The sequence below is a fragment of the Hipposideros armiger genome, unplaced genomic scaffold (assembly GCF_001890085.2).
Source record: "Hipposideros armiger isolate ML-2016 unplaced genomic scaffold, ASM189008v1 scaffold_86, whole genome shotgun sequence".
Lineage (NCBI taxonomy): Eukaryota > Metazoa > Chordata > Mammalia > Chiroptera > Hipposideridae > Hipposideros > Hipposideros armiger.
Window position 1 is genome coordinate 2,569,334 of NW_017731436.1, and position 20,493 is coordinate 2,589,826.

The 20,493-nt window shown below is 46.0% G+C and overlaps 1 protein-coding gene across 12 annotated transcripts in view; it reads right to left on the reverse strand.

Moving 5' to 3' along the window:
• TIAM2 (TIAM Rac1 associated GEF 2) overlaps positions 1–20,493 on the reverse strand; it is a 143,907-nt gene that overhangs the window by 5,330 nt on the left and 118,084 nt on the right. For all 12 annotated transcript variants that reach the window (XM_019644173.1, XM_019644171.1, XM_019644174.1 and 9 more), the window contains 7 exons: positions 14,969–15,148; positions 12,111–12,179; positions 11,000–11,125; positions 10,080–10,188; positions 3,187–3,366; positions 1,405–1,523; positions 373–481 (listed from right to left, as the gene is read on the reverse strand). In XM_019644173.1, the coding sequence (XP_019499718.1) occupies positions 373–481; positions 1,405–1,523; positions 3,187–3,366; positions 10,080–10,188; positions 11,000–11,125; positions 12,111–12,179; positions 14,969–15,148 (892 nt within the window). The remainder of the gene's footprint in view (positions 1–372; positions 482–1,404; positions 1,524–3,186; positions 3,367–10,079; positions 10,189–10,999; positions 11,126–12,110; positions 12,180–14,968; positions 15,149–20,493) is intronic.

Below are 20,493 nucleotides of genomic sequence, written 5' to 3' on the forward strand. Positions count from 1 at the left end.
AAGGCTGAGGACACGGTGTTCACCTCAGAGAGACTACACAGTCTACACGCCCTCTGCTGGCTCTCAGTGAAAATTAAGGCATTTTGATGTGCAGCAGACTATTAAGATAACAGGTTTCAAAATAGCCTTGGGACATCTGTTCCTGTAACACTGGGAGAGAGCAGCTAACCCAAGCAGCAGCCGGGAGAGAACAAGATAATGAGTATGCAGAGTGTCCCACAGTTGGAGGCTGGCCGGTAAGTCAGAAGCCATTCTAGCAATGACTAGCTCCTTCTGGACAGGAGTCCAGGAGCCAGCTGGACTGGTGGGCTGGTGAGCTCGTCGCTGCGGCCAGCCCCTTGCAGCTCTCAGCCCTCGGAATGGAATACTCACCAAACACTGTGAGCTCGAGGTCCTTTCTGGCTTTTCCTAGAGACAGAAACGGATTCAACCAGGAAACTGTCGAATGCATCAGAAGTTCCCCCATTGAAAGTTCTGTCACCTGTATTGGAAAGAAGAGGAGATAAACAGGACCTGGAAACCCCAGGGGTAGCTGCATGTTGCACAGCGAATCACATGTATGTACATATACGGTCATGGCTAACAAGCAAGTACACTGTTTGACTTTTATGATGCTGTGAACATGGGGCCTTGAGTAACAGAGGCTTTGAAAATATGAGCTAAGCATCACACTTGTTGAAAAAACATAAATGTGAAAGCATTTTGCTTTGATGCACATATCATGTGCGGGTGACACTTGCCTCTCGACCTACTCCTTCCACCGCAATGTCAAGGTTCATTCAAAGTGCCCTTGTCAACGTTTCTCCCAGGACCTAGTAAGTTACCATCGCTAATCCATAAACCACACTAGGCCTGCTAGTAAAACAGAACCAACATGGAAACGGACTGTAATAAAAAATGAAACTCCAGCTGTCGTCTGTTCTTGCCTTTTTCTACTTAAACTGTATTGCTTCACATATGTACACTTTAGGAGCTGAAGAGTCTAAATTCAGTAATCAGCCCCCCAAAAAAAAGATACAGAGAAAACGCCCTAGATGCTCCCCGCACGCTGGCTCCCACTAACTCTATCCATCCTCTGTCTTCCAGCTCACGCTCTCCACGGTCGTTCCAGCCTCTGCAACGGTGTCACCTCATGCCCCACGGGAAAGCAGGAAAAGGCAGGGATATGAGCTCAGTGACCTTGTTTTCTTTTGTACAGTGTGAACATGACAGAAGGTTACATTTTTAAACCAGTGTAATGAATTTTATACCTAAACTGTGTGGATTATAAGCATTGAGATTACAAGGAAAAATTTAGGCATTCTCTCCTCCAGAAAAACCCTGACAGGGCGGCCCAGCCTGGAGGTCACCCAGACCCAGCGAGGACGTGCGTGAAGCATCTCAGAATGCAGACGTCCCACCCACCTCCTTCTCCGTCCCACTCTGCTCTGCGACAAGCTGGTCAAACACAGTCCCGTAGTCCTCATATATCTTCTGCATCTCGTTGATATGGCTTGCTACTTTTTCCATTGCCTTTAGTGCTTCTGCAAAATATGAAATCACACTTTTTGTATCATTTTTGTTTGTTTGAAATCCTATCCCACAGCAGTAATGAAAAAGCGGAAGATTCAAGCCAGGATTCAAGGCCAGTTCTGACCAGCAGCAGGTGCAAATCAAACAGCCCATTATAATCTAGTCATTAAAATGAAGGAGAGTAGAATTATCTTCCACCTGAAATTCTCTTTGAAATGAGGCAGTAAGTTTTTTTAAAAGTATCCCTCATAATAAGAGCTCACATTCCTTGAGCACTTTCTATTTGGCATGTACTGTGATGCGTAATTTATGGGAATCGTCTCACTCCCCACAATGACTCGGTGACAGGAGGAACTATACCCAATCCTATTTTACAGATGAGAAAACTGAGGTGCATTGGGGTTAAGGGTTTTGCCAGACTTCCAAAGAGAGAAAGAAGGAATGGAGCCAGAATTTGAACCCAAGACCAAGTGGCTGCAAGGCACCTGCTCTTAAATTTTGCCTCTCCTCCTGGACCAATTACTGGAATTGGATCTACAACAGTTTTTTAAGAACTTACAAATGTCTCTGTAAATGCTTAATTGCCAGAGAAACTGTTTGCATTTATGCATGGTGTTTACTTAAAACGTTTTACACAGGCCTGTGAGGGACAAGATGATTTTGTCGAAGGCGGAAAGCAAAATTTCGGGTCACCTCATACTTTGTTCTTCTGACTCCGCATTTTAATTCAGCTGGAGGGACTGTTGGGAAGCAGTTTTTAACAGAACCCTTTTAAAGATCATCTTGATGCTAAATGAATTTTCCATACAGCACTTTAAACACCAATCATAATTTGTACCACTTATATAATTAACTTGCATACAAAAAATATTGTATTCTTGTTACTTAGGCTACAGGAGTTCGCTTGTCACAGTAAAGGAGCCAGTTTAATTGACACTCTTCTCAGTGTCTATTATTCAGTAACGCTAACACTTAGTTAAGTTCTTCTCTTTCCAGGTATTTCTTCACATGTAGCTTAACTGGCCCTCCTAGTTTTGATACATGGAGAACATCACTGTTTCTGTCTAATCCAAACACAGCATCTGTTTAAGGGAGACTCTATTTACTATCAAACCGAGGGGATTTGTGTATGTGACAGCGTGTCTTAGGCCAGTAATTTCCGAGGTGACAAAAGAAGACACATCAGCATCCACTTTAAAGCTTAACCTGTCATTAGGAGTTTGTATTGGGAGTCAGGCTCTGCTTGGAAATTCCCACAAGGTGGAGCCTCACCCCCAGCGTATTTGATCAGCAGCCATCTGGGCAGCGAACACCAGAACTTTTCAGGTCTCGTAGAAAAACAGGCCTTATTATCGGTTCTCGCAGCACTGGTTGCTAACTCAGTGACCTGACTCAATGTATTTCAAGTCACTGAGCTTAAATTACCTCCTTATGAAAATGAAGACGGGATCATCCCTCCAGAGGGACTTGGGGCTGCACCAAGGAGATCCTCTTGCCAAGTATTTTGCCCATCTGAAGGGATGGCCCTATATCTAGCAATTTTCACGTATTAAACTTAGACCTAAGGTGCACAATCGTAGTCCCGAGAAGTGTTTCAGAACATGAAACAGCCGGGGCCACGGGGGCCGTGCAGGCTTAGCAGCCAGGTTGCATCCTGGGCCCCTTCGTTCTCACCTGTCAGATGATAGTGCTCCTCGCTGTCCTGGTCTGTCAGCGACACGAGCTCCTTGAGCAGCAGTGGGTACTTAAGCACCCTCTGAACGGGCTTGATGAGGTACGACTCCAGCGTGGAGGAGTGCTGCTTGGTGGGGTTCCGGGCATCCAGGAAAGCCTTGAAGGCTTTGTCAGTTTTAGCTACAAGCAGATGGATGAGAGACCCTTAGAAGAGCACAGCAGGATGAACTCTGCACTTCATTTCGTTTTCAATGGGCTTACAGATCAATCCACTTCTAGCGTCCTCCTAATGCCATTCTTGAATAAAAACCCAAATGCATCAGTAGGTCAAGCACCCGGCTGTCAACCTGGATTGAGCATCACAGCTGTGACCAATCCCACGGGCAATGGGACCTTACTAGGCTGCCAGAATAGTACAGTCCACACACTAAAGAGGATTGCCAAGTAAAACACAGGAATGTCTAACTCTAAAGGCACATTTAGATGCAGACCCATGAGAGAAATGGTGACAGGTACTAAAAAAGTGAGTTTCAAACAATTCATAAGGCCATAAAACAATGTTATCGGGTCCTACACCATAACCCCCTCCCCAAAAGATTCATGTAGCAAAATAAACCAGTATTTTTTTCAACTGCCCTAGCACAAATTGTTACTTATCCTATAAAGTATTCATAAAGCAATACCATTTTTTTTCCTTTAAAATAAGTTAATTAGCACTTCAGTCTCCACCTCCACAGCTCCGAGCAGTGGAAACTTCCACCAGCTATAACAAGCACACTCCTCTGGGCAGTGAAAACTGCCTGTGGGTTTGGTGTCTGAGTGTCATGAAGGGTGCACACCAGCCAAGTGCATGTAGTTTTGAGAGTGCCAGTGGACACAGCAGCTGCTGCTTTGGTTGACCAGCTGTTTGGAATTCAGCCAATTTGAATGAAGATATACCCTTCTATGGGGGGTTGTTACAAAGGCAAAATCTACAACTTCTAGGAGACAGAGCCATTTGGAATGGGACCACCAAAGTGGGTGGAGGGATGATCCTTTATCTTCATGACAAAGGAAAAAGTAGGCAAACCACTGATAAGCTTTTATTTTCTTGTATACTGTCAACAAGGTGTTCCTGGGAGGAAACCCCAGTGGAGTCAGGTCTCTGTTGAAAGAACTAGAGAAGACAGATTTGGGCTGGGTCTTGTTAATTGGAAGCACTCCAGATTCAATTTTTTTTTAACCTGGGCCTGCTTTTCTAGGGTACTATAAAGTTCTGGATTTACACGAAATGGTAGAATTGTGTCAGTCGACCTGATTAAACACTAACAGCGCTGGGATAAACCTCTACATGCCCTCCATGATAGTATGGAGAGTACTTTTACTGGTTTTGAGAAAGAAACATTGAAGAGCAAACTCTGGAACCTTTCTGACAATGTCGTTAAGAAGCATTTGATAACAGCTAGAAGAAGGGGCTTGGAACTTAGCTTGACTGCTAAGACCCTATTGACCCAACTAAAAAAAAGTTCAAATGTAGAACACTCGGCAAACATTTCCCATTGTCATGGAAGAGAGTCTTGATTCACGGGCTGCTAGGAAGGTAGCAAATCATAACAGGAATGAACCACATGAGGCCATCCTTAGTTCTGAAGAAGGCATTCAAGTCCTGGGGGAAGTCATTTTTATCCTGGAAATTTATGACATTAACAGCTCAAGCTTCAGTAGATTTGAATCTTGTTTCCAAGCACTTGAGAGAATACAAGTAACCTGGTGACCTTTTCTGGAGGCAGTTCAGATAACCTAAATAGCACTAGATGTATTCTCGTAAGACGCCTTCCACCGTACAGGAGGAGCGAGACCCCTGAGGACCTGTATGTGATGTTACCCATGAGGACTGGATTACTACCGCTCAGGGCCTTGAGCTAACGTCCTGTGCCTGCCAATGTTTCCTCCTCTTGCTACCAGAAATGAGCATTCCAAAGAGTGGGACAGAAAAACACCTTCTGAAACAGACATCTGAGAATTCTAATCTCAAACCTACAGAGGTGTATGGTGATTGAAAGAAACCTTCAGTAATAGGATAGCCTCCATTAAGCATTCCTGGTTTAGGGTATTACAGGAATACATTGACTATCAGGTAATGACAATGATGGTGACTGCAACACAAAAACTCCCCTCCAATACTTCCACACCCAAAGTAGGTCATTATTGTCATCAGATCTTTGAATATACTTTCCAGGCTGGACTGATGCCCAAGTGAATCATTGTTCTGACTATCTGCCCCCAAGCTGACCCCTGCAAGTCAGCCGCCAAAGCTCAGGCATCGCTCTCAGCTCCACAGAGGAAGGTTTGCTGTTGGCGTGAAGGGGAAGGTCAGTGAGGGTTGACCACCCAGGTCTACTTGGACTTAAAAAAACTAAAAGTCTTCAATTGAAGCCAATAAAGTAAAGATGATAAAAGTGTGGGCAGATGAAAGGTACTGCAATGACAAGATGTAAGCTGTAATAAATGTGAGTTTTTTCCAGTTCTATCAAAGAGGATTTAATTTTAGGTAACACATTCCTTATAAATTTTATGGTGATTGTCTGGCGGTGGTTTTTTGTAGTTATTCCTCAGACTTAAGAAGAAGGCAAACAGGAGAGTTCTGGTCAAAATGGTGGAGTAGATAAATGCTGTGCTTGCCTTGTCCCATGACTACATCAAAATTACAACTAAACTACAGAACAATCATCATTGAAAATCACCTGAAGTCTAGCTGAACTGAAGCCCTACAACTAAGGACATACAGAAGCAGCCACCTTGAGACTAGTAGGAGGGGTGGAGCCATGGAACAGGCTGTTCCCACACCTGCGTGTGATCATTAAAAATTGGGAGGGGTATCTCAGCTGTGGAGGTTCCCTCTGAGAATTGAGGGGTCCCAGCCCCACACCAGGCTCCTCAGCCCAGGGTTTCAGTGCCAGGGAGAGAATACATACATTCTGGCCGTGAAAACCAGCAGATTGTGGCTGAGTGAGACGGAGGGCAGCTGCAGCCCCAGCACTCCTCTTAAAGGGACCACACGTGGACTTACTCTCTGATGGACTCAGTCCCTCTCAGTTCCAGTGCTGGGGCACCAGTTCGAAAGGCAACAGGGACATATGGGGAGGAACTGAGTTGTCTGGCTGCAGGGTGAGGGCTGGAGGGGCAGCTTTCTCCTGGATGGAGGAGCTGGCAGAAGCCACTGCTCTGTGGAGGCCTCCCCCTCCTGGTGTGCAGACTCAGGTAAGTGCCAAATCTAAGTCTCCATCAACCTGGCTAGCATGTTTGCCCTACCCTGGTGATTCCCTGGGACCCCACCCCACCCCAACTTGTGGGCCGACCCAAGCCACTTCCAGTGGCTTTTCCATACAAATGGACTGTCTTGCCTCATGCTGTGGACTTTCCTAAAATCTCTCAAAGGTTCACAAGTCCCAAACAAGCAGCATCTGGCCTCGGTGTGCCTCCTACCTCTTGTTAAACAGCCCCAAGCCTGGCACTAGCAGCAGCCAGCCTTAGTTTGCAGCTTATCCTCTCCCATGTGACGCCAAGCTCAGCACACGTGGCAACCATCTGCAGATCTCTTAGTAGCTCATATCAAGTGTCCCTAGGCAGGGCACAGGTAGCCGCTGACCATGACCTGCAACAGAAATTCTTCCAAGAGGCCCCAGAACCAACATATCTGGTAGCCAGCTTCAGACCACACCAGAGCACTACCCAGCCATTTCCACAAAAGACACACCCAAAGGGCAGACTGGGAAGGCACCAGAGCCCTGGTAAAGCAAATCCTGCTCCATAGAGTCAGTCCCTGCACTACAGCTCCTCCACTGTAGTCATGGCCAGTCCTCACTGATCAGCCTGCGGGCCAGTCCCTCCCATTGACCAACAGCAACCAAGGCTCAAATAAAACAGAAGAGCGAACACAACCCACACAAGAGACACACCTGGAGGACCCAGCTCTGATGACCAGGGAGACTGTGCCACTGGGCCCCAAAGGACACCTACTACCTAAGGCCACTCTACTAAGACTGGGTGGCATAACAGCCCTACCTAATACATAGAAACAAAGGGAGGCAGCCAAAATGGGAAGACAAAGAAACGTCCCAAATGAAAGAACAGAACAAAGACTTAAAAAGAACTCAACAAAATGGAGACAAGCACTTTACCAGACACAGAGTTTAAAACACTGGTGGTAAGGATGTTCAGTGATCTCGGTGAGAATTTCAACAAAGAGATAGGAAGCATAAAAATGGAGACAGAATACTTGAAAAAAAACCAGCCCAAAATGAAGAATATGGTAATTGAAGTAAAGAATACATTAAATGGAATCAACAGATTAGATGAAGCCGAGAATCAAATCACTGATTTAGAAGATAAGGTAACAGAAATCACCCAATAAGCACAGCAAAAAGAAAAAGATTCCAAAAAAATGAGGATAGTTTAAGCGGCCTCTAGGACAACATCAAGTGTACCGACATTCACATCATAGGTGTACCAGAAGGAGAAAAGAGAAAGCAAGGGATTGAAAACCTAACTAAAGAAATAATAACGGAAAACTTCCCTAACCTGGTGAAGGACACAGACATATATGCCCAGGAAATGCAGGGAGTCCCAAACAAGATGAACCCAAAGAAGCCACACCAAGACACATCCTAATTAAAATGCTAGAGGTTAAAGACAAAGACAGAATCTTAACAGCAGGAAGAGAAAAGCAGTTAGTTACCTATCAGGGAGCTCCCATAGACAACCAGCTGATTTTTCAACAGAAACCTTACAGGTCAGAAGGGATTGGCAGGAAATATTCAAAATGATAAAAAGCAAGGACCTACAACTAAGAATAGTCTACCTAGCAAAGCTATCATTTAGAATCAAAGGGCAGATAAAAAGCTTCTCAGACAACAAAAAGCTAAAGGAGGGGCTGGCAGAGTGGCTCAGTTGGTTAAGAGTTAGCTTAAGAGCACAAGCTCTGAGCAACGGGCCCACCAGTTCAATTCCTGCATGAGCCAGTGATGCTGCGCCCAAGCTGAGCTGCCGCTGAGCTGCCAACAGGTGGCAGGATGTATCAGCTGGTGAGAGCACATGCTCCTAACAACAAGACTGCCTGTTCGATGGTGGGCTACGTCCGCCCGCAACTAAGACTAAATTCGGCACCTTGAGCTGAGCTGCCATCCGACGGCTCAGTGGATAGAGGGTGCGCTCTTAACAAGGCTGCCAGTTCGACTCCCACATGGGATGGTGGCTACGCCCACCTGCAACTAAGATTGAAAACAGCACCTTGAGCTTAGAGGCCACGAGCTACCGACGGGCAGTCAGATGGCGACTGTCGCCCTCTACAACTAAGATTGAAGAACAACAACTTGGCTGGTCCCCCTCCCCGATTCCCTAACACTGTTCCCCTCCCCCAATTTTCCAATTTAAAAAAAAAGAAAAAAGCTAAAGGAGTTCCTCACTACCAAACTAGTTTTATAAATAATGTTAGAGGGACTTCTTTAAGATAAAGGAAAAAAAATTCAAAATATGAATAATACAATTGCAATAACTACATCTATCAATAATTACTTTAAATGGATTAAATGCTCCAATAAAAAAATATAAGGTGGCTGAGTGGATAAGAAATAAAGACCCTTACATATGCTGCCTACAAAAGACTCACTTCATATCAAAAGAGACACAGACTAAAAGTAAAGGGATGGAAAAAAGATATTTCATGAAAATGGAAACAGGAAAAAAAAACTAAGGTAGCAATACTTATAACAGACAAAACAGACTTTAAAACAAAGTTATTGTAAGAGACAGAGAGACCCAGTAATCCCGATTCTGGGTATTTATCCAAAGGAACCCAAAGCACTACTTTGAGGGAAAATGTGCATACACATGTTCACTGCAGCATTGTTTACAATGGCCGAGATGTGGGGGCCGTTTGGATGGCCAGCAGTGGATGAATGGCTAGAGTAGGTGGTACTTATATACAATGGAATATTACTCAGCCATAAAAAAGAATGACATCTTGCCATCTGCAACAACACAGATGGACCTAGAGTGTATTGTGCTGAGTGGTGTATGTCAGACAGAGAAAGACAAATGTCATATTATTTCACTTATATGTAGAAGCTAGAAAACAAGATAAATGAACAAACAAAACAGAAACAAGCTCATAGATATATTGGGCTGTCGGAAAAGTCATGACGCATTTTTGCAACGAAAAACATAGAAAAAATACGTCATGACTTTTCCAACAACCCAATAGAGAACACTGTGTGGTTTCCAGATTGGGGAGTGGAGGTTAAGGGATGGGTGAAGGGATAAGGGGATTAAGAGGTACAAACTGGTAATTACAATATAGTCACAGGGAAGTAGAGTCTAGTATAAGAAATATAGTCTGTAGTATTGTAACAACTATTCATGGTGTCAGATGGGTACTGGATTTATCAGGGTGATCACTTTGTAAGGTATATAAATGTCTTATCACTGTGTTGTACACCTGAAACTAATATAAAATTGTATGTCAACTGTAGTTGAAAAATTTTTTAAATACTTAAAAATAAAGAAAGAAGAAGGTTAACACGAAAGAAAGAAAACAGTGTCCATTCCTTTCTACCTCCATTCAGAGGCTTATGGTTCCAAGTTTTTAGATAAAGGAATTTGGGGTGGGGGGCAGGGAAAGAATCCAGATGTAATTTAACAGCAGTGACACATGGCAAAACAACATCTCTGCTCTTAGGACACATGTCACCATTACCCATAGGCTGAAATCAAAAACCTTCCCTTAAATGTCTGTCAAAGTCAAGTTCAAGAATGATCTATTCATGTTGCACTTATTCCTACTTGTTAAATACAAATTTAATCTTTGTTAACTAAAAATACAAAAAGCACAGCTATGAAAGTTACGAGCAACTTACCTCGCTCTAGAACCTTCTGTACTTTAATATGATTGGCACAGAATCCGCTGTACAGTTTGAAGTGGTCCGCATAATAAAGGAAAGAGCCTCCGAGGGAGAACAGCAATTTCTAGAAAGGGAGGGAGAAGTCTCGTCAGACACGATGTGGTCAGTGTCCGCTGGCTGTGGCATGGCATTTGATGGCTTTGGAGTCTCTAGACATTTGTCTTTCAGATACCAAAGAACTGATGCCCCAGAGAAGTGAACGAGTAAAATAAGCCCCGTTCGCACAGCAGATGGAAAGCAGCCCTGGCGTTCCCTTAGCAGGTCTGTAGTTGGATTGAAACCTTTCTTGTAGAGGAGCCTATTGACATGGGGTGCAATCAGAGGACAAGAAACAGTTCTAGAAGAACACATCGGACCAAGTGGGATCTAAATGATCTGAGAGGCTAATTAATCAAGCTGACCCTGCTTTACTTGGGATGAAGGATGCTATCTATGTACTTCCCTGGCCCTTTCTACTGCCTTCCCTGGAGGGGCTTCTTGTGCCCACACTGGAGACAGGGCTGCAGAGAAGAGAAGCCTCTCTCAGGAAAATCTACCTATGCCTCTCATCTCAGTGTCACAGGACCATGGAGACGGTGAATCTCGGTTCAGAAGCAATCGCCCTACACATTCTTCCATAGAGCTGAATAAACAGCACGGACTGGCCAACAACCAGGCAGACGCCACCCAAGTCATGCTGCCTGGACTGCTGATTACCAGAAGCACTGACTCTAGGACAAAAATGCAGCCTTTTTTTACCACCTGCCAGAGGAAAACAGTGCGATGCATGCACTAAATTTATCTTGTCAATAGGCAAAGGGCAAATTATTTTTCAAGGGAGAATTCTGCACTGTACCCAACCATGTTTGCTTTAAACTTAAGTCTAAACTACTTACTCTAAACTGCGAGGGGGTTTCAAGTAGGTTAAAGTCGGATGATGCTGAAATCCCATCTTCCAGAGTCTCCAGAAACACCTTTTGAAATTCGAGCATCTCTGGCAAACTTCCAAAAAGCGACTCCATCTATGTGAAGGCGAGGGTTTGAAAAGTGGGTATTAGCAATAAAGATCTAGACACTGCTCTACCTCTCAGATGCACAGATAAAGCACAAGTTATTCATGAAGAAGTAGACACAAGTAAATCCTTTCAAGAAGACAACATATTTGTTATGGGGTATAGTTTATGCATAGAGAGTTTGCCAGGGATAGTCCCTATAACTCTAAGACAACTTTTTAAGTGTATGTGAAATTTGAGAATTCAAATTGGGGAAAAATGAAAAGTCAGTAGAAAGGAACTAATCACTGTGATTTAACATTAAAAAGTCATGTATTAAAGAGTAATTTTCGGGCCAGCCAAGTGACACGTTGGTTAAGAGTTGGCTTGAGAGCGCGAGCTCTGAGCAGCAGGGCCCAGGTTCGGATCCCACATGAGAGCCAGTGATGCTGTGCCCTCTACAGCTAAGATGGTGAACAACAGCTGGACCTGGAGCTGGGCTGCCATGAGTTGCCGGCTATGGCGTAGGCTGCAGTGAAGCTGCAGTGGGCTGCTGTGAGCTACCGTGAGCGGCCAGCAGCCAGCGTGAGCTTTCGTGAGCTGCCATGAGCAGCCGTCCAATGGCCAGTGAGCGACTGTCTCACCCAGGAAGAGCGCAATGATAATACCAACGTGGGCCAGCGAAGTGATATCCTCCACAACTAGACAAAAGGACAGCAACTTGTCTGTTCCCCTCCCCCAACTCCCCAATAAAATCTTTTAAAAAAAGTAATTTTCAGTCACACCTTCGACTACAAAAAAAGGGTGTGACGGTCCTTCTGTGTTTGTAAACTCTTTCCACTGCACTTCACGCAGCAGAGGCCACATACATGGCTCTGGAGGAGGCCATGCGTGGGTCTCTCTGAAGATCCGTAAGTCTCAGATGTTCTTTGGGGATTAATACATACAATCTCGTAGGTCTGCTAAGAGGCAAACAGACTAAGCTATAGGTCAGTGAACAGAGGTGATTATTTACCTCATCTTGAGTGAGAAAGGTCTCATTCTGAAGTGGCTCCAAGTATAATTCAAACAGGCAGCTCAGATCCTGAAAGACATAAGAAAGGGCGTCTTTCACACTCAAGTCTCTAAAATACCTGTGAGTTTCCAGCAACCCTGGCCACAGCTCCAGGTTCCCATTAGGAATGATGAAGTTCACGCCTCGCTGAAATTCTTGCCGCTCAAAGTGGCTGTTACTGCTTCCCTAATGCAAAGAGGTTAAAGACACGATCCACTCGGCAGCTGGAGTCCATGTTTTCCTTTACAGCTCGATCTCCTACTCTGCTTAAGGAAACATCTTGTTGGCAAAGTCAGGACCTGCCTTTACACTCATCTCCCTGAAGAGAAGTGAGCTCTGGCCAGGAGCCTCTGTCAGGTGGGGCCTCCTCTGCCTCAGGGAGTATAGTGACAGCTCCTGCGTGGACATGAGAGGGGCAGGACAATATCTGGGGGGCTCTTCCATTTGGGGGGTTCAAGTATTAGCAGAATTTCAAACTCCCATGTTCAAATGCAAGGAAAAAATTCCAAATATTAGCCGTCACATTTTGGTCTCCAGTAAACTGGACACAAGGAGTACAGAACAGTGGGAGTTCACTATATTCACAAAACCCTTTAAATAAAGGGTGTTTCTATTTAATAATTTGAAGCCAAGACTGGGATATAATTTAGTGATAGAAAAGATTGCTTTTTCTTGTTTCACGTGTTCTGAAGGGTTTTTGATCCTAAAATACCAGAGCAGTTGACTACAAAGTTGGCAGCTCTGCCTCCCTCCTTTTTCAATGGAGAAATCTAGACCTGCAGAGCTTTGTAAAGACTGACATTTCCAGAACCTTCTGGAAATGTGGACAGGCCTCCGTGGCCTTCCCTCCCTCACATCTCCCCACAGCACAGCGGGGAGAAGTGAGAAGTTACTGGATCACATCTCAGGGAACACACACATGTTCAAATTTCCAAGTCACATGCAGAGATCCAGGTTAGATTAAAGAACAAGTCAAATTCCATGTTAAATGTCGGCAACAGAAAGAAATTTAAAAGAAAAATGACGTGTGTATGAATCACAAGAGACACCAGGTGCTGGTTATTTCATCAGAGACAGTGACAGGCTTTTGTCATTACTCGTGCCAGCTGATGCTGCTAAGGGGACTTACACACTGACAGCAGGTCCACACTGAGCCGTGGGTGCCAAAGAGCTGCCAACTGGGGGCCCTAAGAAAACAAAGTGCAGGTTTCTTGCAGAGAGAAGGGTCCTTTTCTGTGTACTTCACCCATAACATCCATCTCAGCACTTCCCCAGCATCGCCATGGGATGACCCTCCCAGTGCACTGTGGCCTCACAGTAAAATGCAACAGAAATAGTGACAAGGGACTTGGACTCTGTCCTCAACTCTGCGGGTGACAGCTCCATGGCCATCCTCTAGGTGTCAGAGGGGTTCTGAAGCCTCAAACGCCCAGAGTGCATGGAGCTGCTTGGGAAAGGTCACCGTGGCTCACAGGACGATGCAGATTTCCTGTCTGAACTCCCTGGATTTTCACCTCTTCTCTGCACATTAGAAGCAGGACAGGACGTAATGGGAAATGAAATGAAACTGTCATCTCTTTAGCTTTTCTTTCTCCCCTATGGGACCAAAGGAAGGGGCTTTGGGTAATTCTCCTGGGCTACCCGAGAATAAGGCCTTTGGAGAACTCCAGACAAAATGACAGTGCCATTAATGAGAAGGGAAGCTCAGATTTGTCTCGTGGAGAAAGAAGGTGACAGCCACCTGTGTGTGCACACCAACGCTTCACTCATGCACTCGGCATGTCAGAGCTGCTACAGGGCCGGTGGTGTCGACTCCAGGTGAGGGAGGTGGAGGGGACCACTCCAGGCCTTCCTGGCAGACCGAGGCAAAGCCAGACCTGGATCCGCAGCTCACCACCCTGTGCCAGCTGCTTCTAGTCGTGGGCCAAAGAAGTGAGCTCAAAACAGTACAAAGCTTCAGCAAATACCGTATTTCCCCATGTATAAGATGCTCCTATGTATAAGACGCACCTTAATTTTGGGGCCCGAAATTTGAAAAACAAATGTATTACATAAAGTTTTTGAACTCAAGTTTTATTCATCATAAAATTCATACAACTCCTCATCACTGTCAAAACTCCCAAACATTAGCTACAACCACTGTATAAGACGCACTCAGTTTTTAGACCCCAAATTTTTTTTAAAAGGGTGCATCTTGTACATGGGGAAATACGGTACTTAAAGCAAAAGACCTCTGTCTTCCCAGGCTCCTGTATTCTTCATCAGGTGTTTCTCAAACTACTGCCTGGGGGCTTCTGAGATAAAAAAGTGAATTCTTTGGGACTAAAGATGCTGACCACTCCCTCTTTGTAATCACAAAAGGGGCAACGCCCATGTGATGACAGCCCATGAATCTGGCTGTGTCCTGCACAGCGACCACCCTCAGACAAGCTCGGGGGCCCTAGCAGCGGCCACTCTGAACAAGTCCTGCCCTAGTTTTCCTAGCTCCCTAGAGTGCTCTCCACCCCCCTTTTACTAAACCAGCACGGGCTCCCTTCCCACAGATTGCAAGTGACAAACTAGAACATCTGTTTCCATAGTGAAAGCTACCTTGGTAACAAAATGAGCTGAGAACCTAATTTTCGCCGAGCCCTCTAAGCATTCCCACCCTCTCACCTACCCCCCTTTTCTCCTTCAGCAGTTCCTTTCTTCAGGAGCAGGTGTCTATCTCATGCATGGTGGGGTCCCGGGCAGGTGTCATCCAGGGACCCCTGCCAAGGTACACTGGTCGTCACAGACAGGAAGAGAGAGCAGGACGAAGAGCACAGCCTCTTCGTTACCTTCACATAGGACTTCTCCGTGTCCACAAGCTCCTGGATGACTTTTCGGAGGCGATCTGCATCCGAGAGGTGGCGGGCCAGCGGCCTTGGTGGGGGGTCCCGGCTCTCCCTCAGTCCTTCCATGCCGCTGGCTGGAGTGTCGTGAAAACTCCCACACAGCGCAGCAATCTGCTCAGCACTCTGCGAGATGACAAGAGGTGGAAAATGATGTGCAGGGCACTCTCCGTTCGTATCCGCGGCCCGCCAAGGACACAAACAGTGGCTCAGTCTCTGCCCGGCCCTCTTTCAGGAATCACCTGGGCATATACCTGGGGCAGACGGTTTCCTGCACCACAGACCACTCTGGCCATCATTTAAGATGCCGGCAGTGAGGAGAGGAGCCCATGCTTGTTCTGTATTTACACCTGATGCTGTTTTATTGCCCTCAGAGCTGTCTGATGGATGTCTGTTTAGTACTGAAACTAGAGAACAAGGCATAAGGCTCGCTCTCTGCAATAATGTTGAGGTCGCTCTAAGATCAAGGGCCTGGCTTCTCTAACAGCACAGTGCAAGACAGCCCCACTTGGTCCACTCCGTCCCCTCAGCAGTTCCTAACACAGCTCAGTCTCCCACAGAAAACCGCCCAGGCAGACTCAGGAGTGGTGCGGTGCCACAGCAACCTTAGGATGGCTTGGCCTGCGGACGTGGAGTTCTGCCCTCAACTCGAAGCATTTAGTTCTGCAGTCTCACGCCAAGTAGTAGGATCATGAGTGAGAAAGTGAGCTGCTGCAGATGCCAGGAATGGAAGGAGAGAGAGAGACATACAGAAAAGATAAGGTCCCTACCCTGAAGGGGCCAGAGCCCAGTGGGGGCACAGACAGGAAGCCGATGACACAGCAAAGCTTGGCGAGTGCTGGAGAGGGATGCAAGGGCTCTGTGACAAACCTGCAGGCAGGAGGGGAGCCTTGAGCTGGCCCTTAGATGTACGGAGTCACTGCCAGGCCCAGGGAGTGTGGGGGGCGCGAGGATTCTCATTCCAGGAGGGGGGAACAGAATCACACAGATCAAGAGGCAAGAAGGGGCAGGAATGTCTGGGGGACTAAACAGCCTCCAGTGCCGGGTTCCTAGTTAGACTTTACACACCGTAAAGGCAATAAAACCTCCTCAAGAAGCCGTTTCTGTGAACTCCTGCCTTAGGCTGGTGGTTTCAAGTCTCAAACATGTCTCCGGCATGCTTCCACAGTGCCTGGCATCATCAGATTACATGTAACATGTCTTTATTTACCTGTCCTTCCATTCTTCCCATATACAAGTTCCAGCCCATCTTACCACCTACCAGCCTGTACTACTGTCAAGGGCAGGGCCACACCTTTCTTTGTCATCGCCAACAAGCGCCCAGTCAGTGGCTGGCGCAGTTAAGTGTTCAGTTCACCTCTGTTGCACTGACATTATTACCGAATAACAAAGCAGCTTAGTCCCAATACAAATGACTAATATCCATCCATCCGCCTTTGGCAACTTTCTGTCTCTCAACTAAAATTCTCTTTCCTTCAGTTTAAATGCCCTCGTTCCTAACGTCTATCACTCTGCCTAGTGGAAAAAGCTGCAGGCGTCAGAAGCATCGCTTAACGCTCACGGGATTCATCACTGTGCTTGGCTATTTCAAAACACTGGCAACTGACACAAGCATGTCTGCCCACCTCCGTGAGTGGCCTGGTGCATGCTGGTTATGAAAGCTGTCATCTGACCAATGGAAGTGCCTCAGAGAGAAAACAGGTGTGACACTGGTGTCCTCCCTCTGTTCTACCCACCCCCAACACAGTGCCTTCGACGGATGGAAATATACGATCAACATTGAAACTCAACACTGATCTTCTGGGCTAGTCTTTCAATTCAATTTGACGGGTACCCGTTGAGGACCTGGTCGGTCTCCAGAGAAACAGAAGCCAGCTCCTGCAGAAGGAGCTAAGACGTGCCAAGGCAGACTGAAAACTAACACACGCTTGTGTGGAACGAGTGAAAAATGGGATATGCGTTAACGACTTGAAGCATCGCTTTGGAATGGGCTGTCTGGGAAGGCTTTAGGGATGGAGTGGGTTGGAACGTGGTCTCAGAAGGCGCGTGTTCCGAGGGAACCACAGAACGAGCGAAGGTACAGTGGGAAAATGAGCCCCGCAACGTAGCGAGCCCAACTCAGGGTGCTGAAAGTGAGCCCCCACCCCCAGACGTCTGCGATGGGAACTCCCAGGCCACGGGGCTCTTTAAATCTAACTGCTTCTCTTTTATTTTCCTATTAACCTTGGTACAAAAGTTAGACCAACCATAAAACAGGTACTAAGCCTCCAACTAGACAGACACAAAAAATAGAATTTACTTCTCAAACAGTTCAAAGTATGGGTAAGTACTAACGATTCCCCTTGGAGATGGCCATTATTCACTTGTTTTTGTCCTTAACTGGGAACATAAGCATATTTCTGATAACTCCTGTCAGAAGACATTCGTTCCAGGTACACTTTCAAAGATTAAGAAAACGATGTGGATCATAAAGCACTAATCAGAATGCAACTTCATCTACCAAAATGTCTCATCATCTTTAATAAAACAACTGAATCTTATGATTCATTATTGAAGAAACTCCAACACTGTTCAGTCATGCCCTGAAACCCTAACGACGTGTAGTAAAATCCAAAAGCAGTGCAGCCAAAAGGTGGCTGCCCTGCTCTCCCAGATGCAAGCATCATAAAGAAGCACAAACCACTTTGAATTCCCTTCCTCCCTCTCCCCTTTCCTCTCCTCCTGTCCAGTGGATGTCAACCATGACCACACACTGGCTTTGTTTGGGAGTTTTAAAAAATACACATGCCTGGACCAACTGAATCAGAATCTTTGGGGCCCCAGGTATGGGTATGTTTTAAAAGCTTCCCACATGATGCTAATGTGTGACCCGCGTGAGAGCTGCGGGTCCACCATCAGCATAGCAAGCGTTTTGCTTGGGTTTCCCAGGTGTGGTGCCGTCTCCAGCCAGATCACCCTTTCCCCAGGGTCTGCACTGAAGGACGGCCATGTAAAAGGTGTGTGGACTGAGCTCATGATACAGGAGGAAGCAGACAGATCACACCCATGACCCTACATCAGGTCTGGCCCTCTACTAACTGAGCAGAACATTCTAAGATAATAACACTCAGACTCCAAAACTCACTTATTTGAAACCTCTATTCTGGTATTTGCACCACAAGCTCAGACAACATAATTTTGCAATCCTGAAAAATAATCTCCAGAGCTACAGAATCTATATTAAACTCACATATACTGTATAAAATAAGAGCTGACAAAATGCACCATAAGTTAAATGGCAGCTGGTGAGATTACAGCTTTGCCTTGCTGGGATGTCAAAAATCACACCTACCGAGGCTGTGTTAAAAGAACGAGATTTTATAAATAAAGTATCTTGCCATTTTAGAAAATCAGAATTCATTTTAAGAACACTTCTGGGAAGATTTACTTGGAAAAGTGACTGTTCGCTGAAATTCTCACAGCAAACGTCCTTTTGAAGGTGCCACACTGAAGGGCTCAAGTACTGTGGAGGCACCTTTCTCACCCTGAACAGACCAGCTGTGGTCCAGGGAAGACTTGAGGATGGCGTGCGATCAAAAGAAGTCAGGGCCCTAAAAGGAGTAACTGTAAATGTGCTTTTAGGTAATATCTGAAAGAGTCACTTAGTTACTTTTTCAGTTCCTCCATTTTTAGGGATGGTTATAAACATCGAACTGTTAAAGGTGGAATTCTGCGTGTATCTGATCAGCAATTTCCAGAAATAGTAACTATGTTGGTTGGGGTATTTTCACATATATATGTGCTGCTGGGATTGAAAAGACAGACGGGGTTCAGAAGACTCGAGTTCTAGTCCTGGCTCTGCACCAGTCCTTCATGCACTCCTGGGCAAGACCCATTGCTGAGTCTCCAATTTCCTGATTGATGAAAAAGCAACATTACCTGTCCCATCAAGTAACCCCTCAAATTGCTTTCGGGTCAAGGAGAAAAGGGAACTCACATTTGCTGAGGACCTGCTCTGTGGCAGGCAGACACAGGTGGGAGGTGGCCTCTCTGAACTTGCCAGCCTTTAATCCTTGCCCAGACTTTAAGGGGTGAGGAGGCAGCCATCATCAGGGCCTTGCTGGCACAAGGCCCGTCTTCTCTCTAGCCCTCCACAGGGCTGACCACCACCAGGTAGCTGGCAGCACAGCAGCAAAGCCAGCTTGCTCCTCTGCCTCTGCCCATCACGTGGTCAGGGCTCTCCTGGCCCCAAGGGAGTCCAAGCACACTCCAGGTGGCTAGGGAGCAGCCACCCGCCTCTGGAGGCATCTCTGCTTAGAGAGGCCAGCATGGCTTCCGTGCATCCTGACAGCTGTGCCTTCCACTAGGCCGATCCCCACCCACCCCCTTACCCCAGGAGTGCTGCTTTAAAGGCAACAGACAGATGTTCACAGGGCTGGGAGTCCATGAGTACGCGGTAGCCTACAGTGTGTTCTTGTTGCAGGATAGAAAATACCAGAACTGGAAATGTATGCCTCCGATTGGTATTTTTCCAGTTGGCAGTGATCAGTGCTATGAACCTTGGGTTCATCATGGGCCTCACCTTTTATAAAGGAGCACAAAACAAGTACAGTAATACCTTGGTTTGCTAGCATAATTCGTTCCGGAAACAAACTACCCATATTGCAAGACATCGCTCGTTTACCACGTGAAAATGTATTACAAATGTTCGCTCGTCTTGCAGAACACTCGCAAACCAAGTTACTAGCAATCCAAGGTTTTACTGTATTTCCTTAGGAATTAATTTTTAAAATAAACTGAAAATAGCTTTCCCTAAAACTATGCAAGGTTATACTAAAGCTGACCCCTGCTGGAAAATGATTTGATCTTATTTATAAAGGAGGAGGAGCGCCTCACTCAGGACCACCAGATTAAGATCTTAAGTATTCTTACCACACAGTAAAAAAAAAAAGGAAAACTGTTCATTAGCTTGATTGTGAATATTTCACAAAGTATACCTATATCAAACCATCAAATTGTACATATTAAATATATATAAGTTTTCATGATCAACTATACCTCGACGAAATTGAGGGAAAAAGAGACATTCAAACAGGGTTACTTTTGGTTTTGTTTTTTTCAAACCGGTAAGGACACCTTTCACTTCCTTATGTTAGGGCTGAAATGTGTCTGTTTTCAAGGGGCCCCGTTTCTCAGGATTAAACTGCTCCGGATGCTCACACTCCTTGCCCAGGCTCTCTTAGGAGGAATTCAGGGCCAGAGCTTCGTTTGTTCCACCAGCTCTGAGTCCCGCAGACGAGCGTTCTAGCCTGCTTCAGCACAACACTCCCTAGCGGGACAGCACCACACCAGCCTCCTCCTGGCCGCGTCGGTGAAAGCTGTCCCCTGAGCATACATGACAACTGGGCTGCCGACTCTGCTCTCACATGCAGGCATCACTACCTGAGCCTTTTCGATTCCCGTGTGGGTTTTGGAACCTAAAACAAAAATCA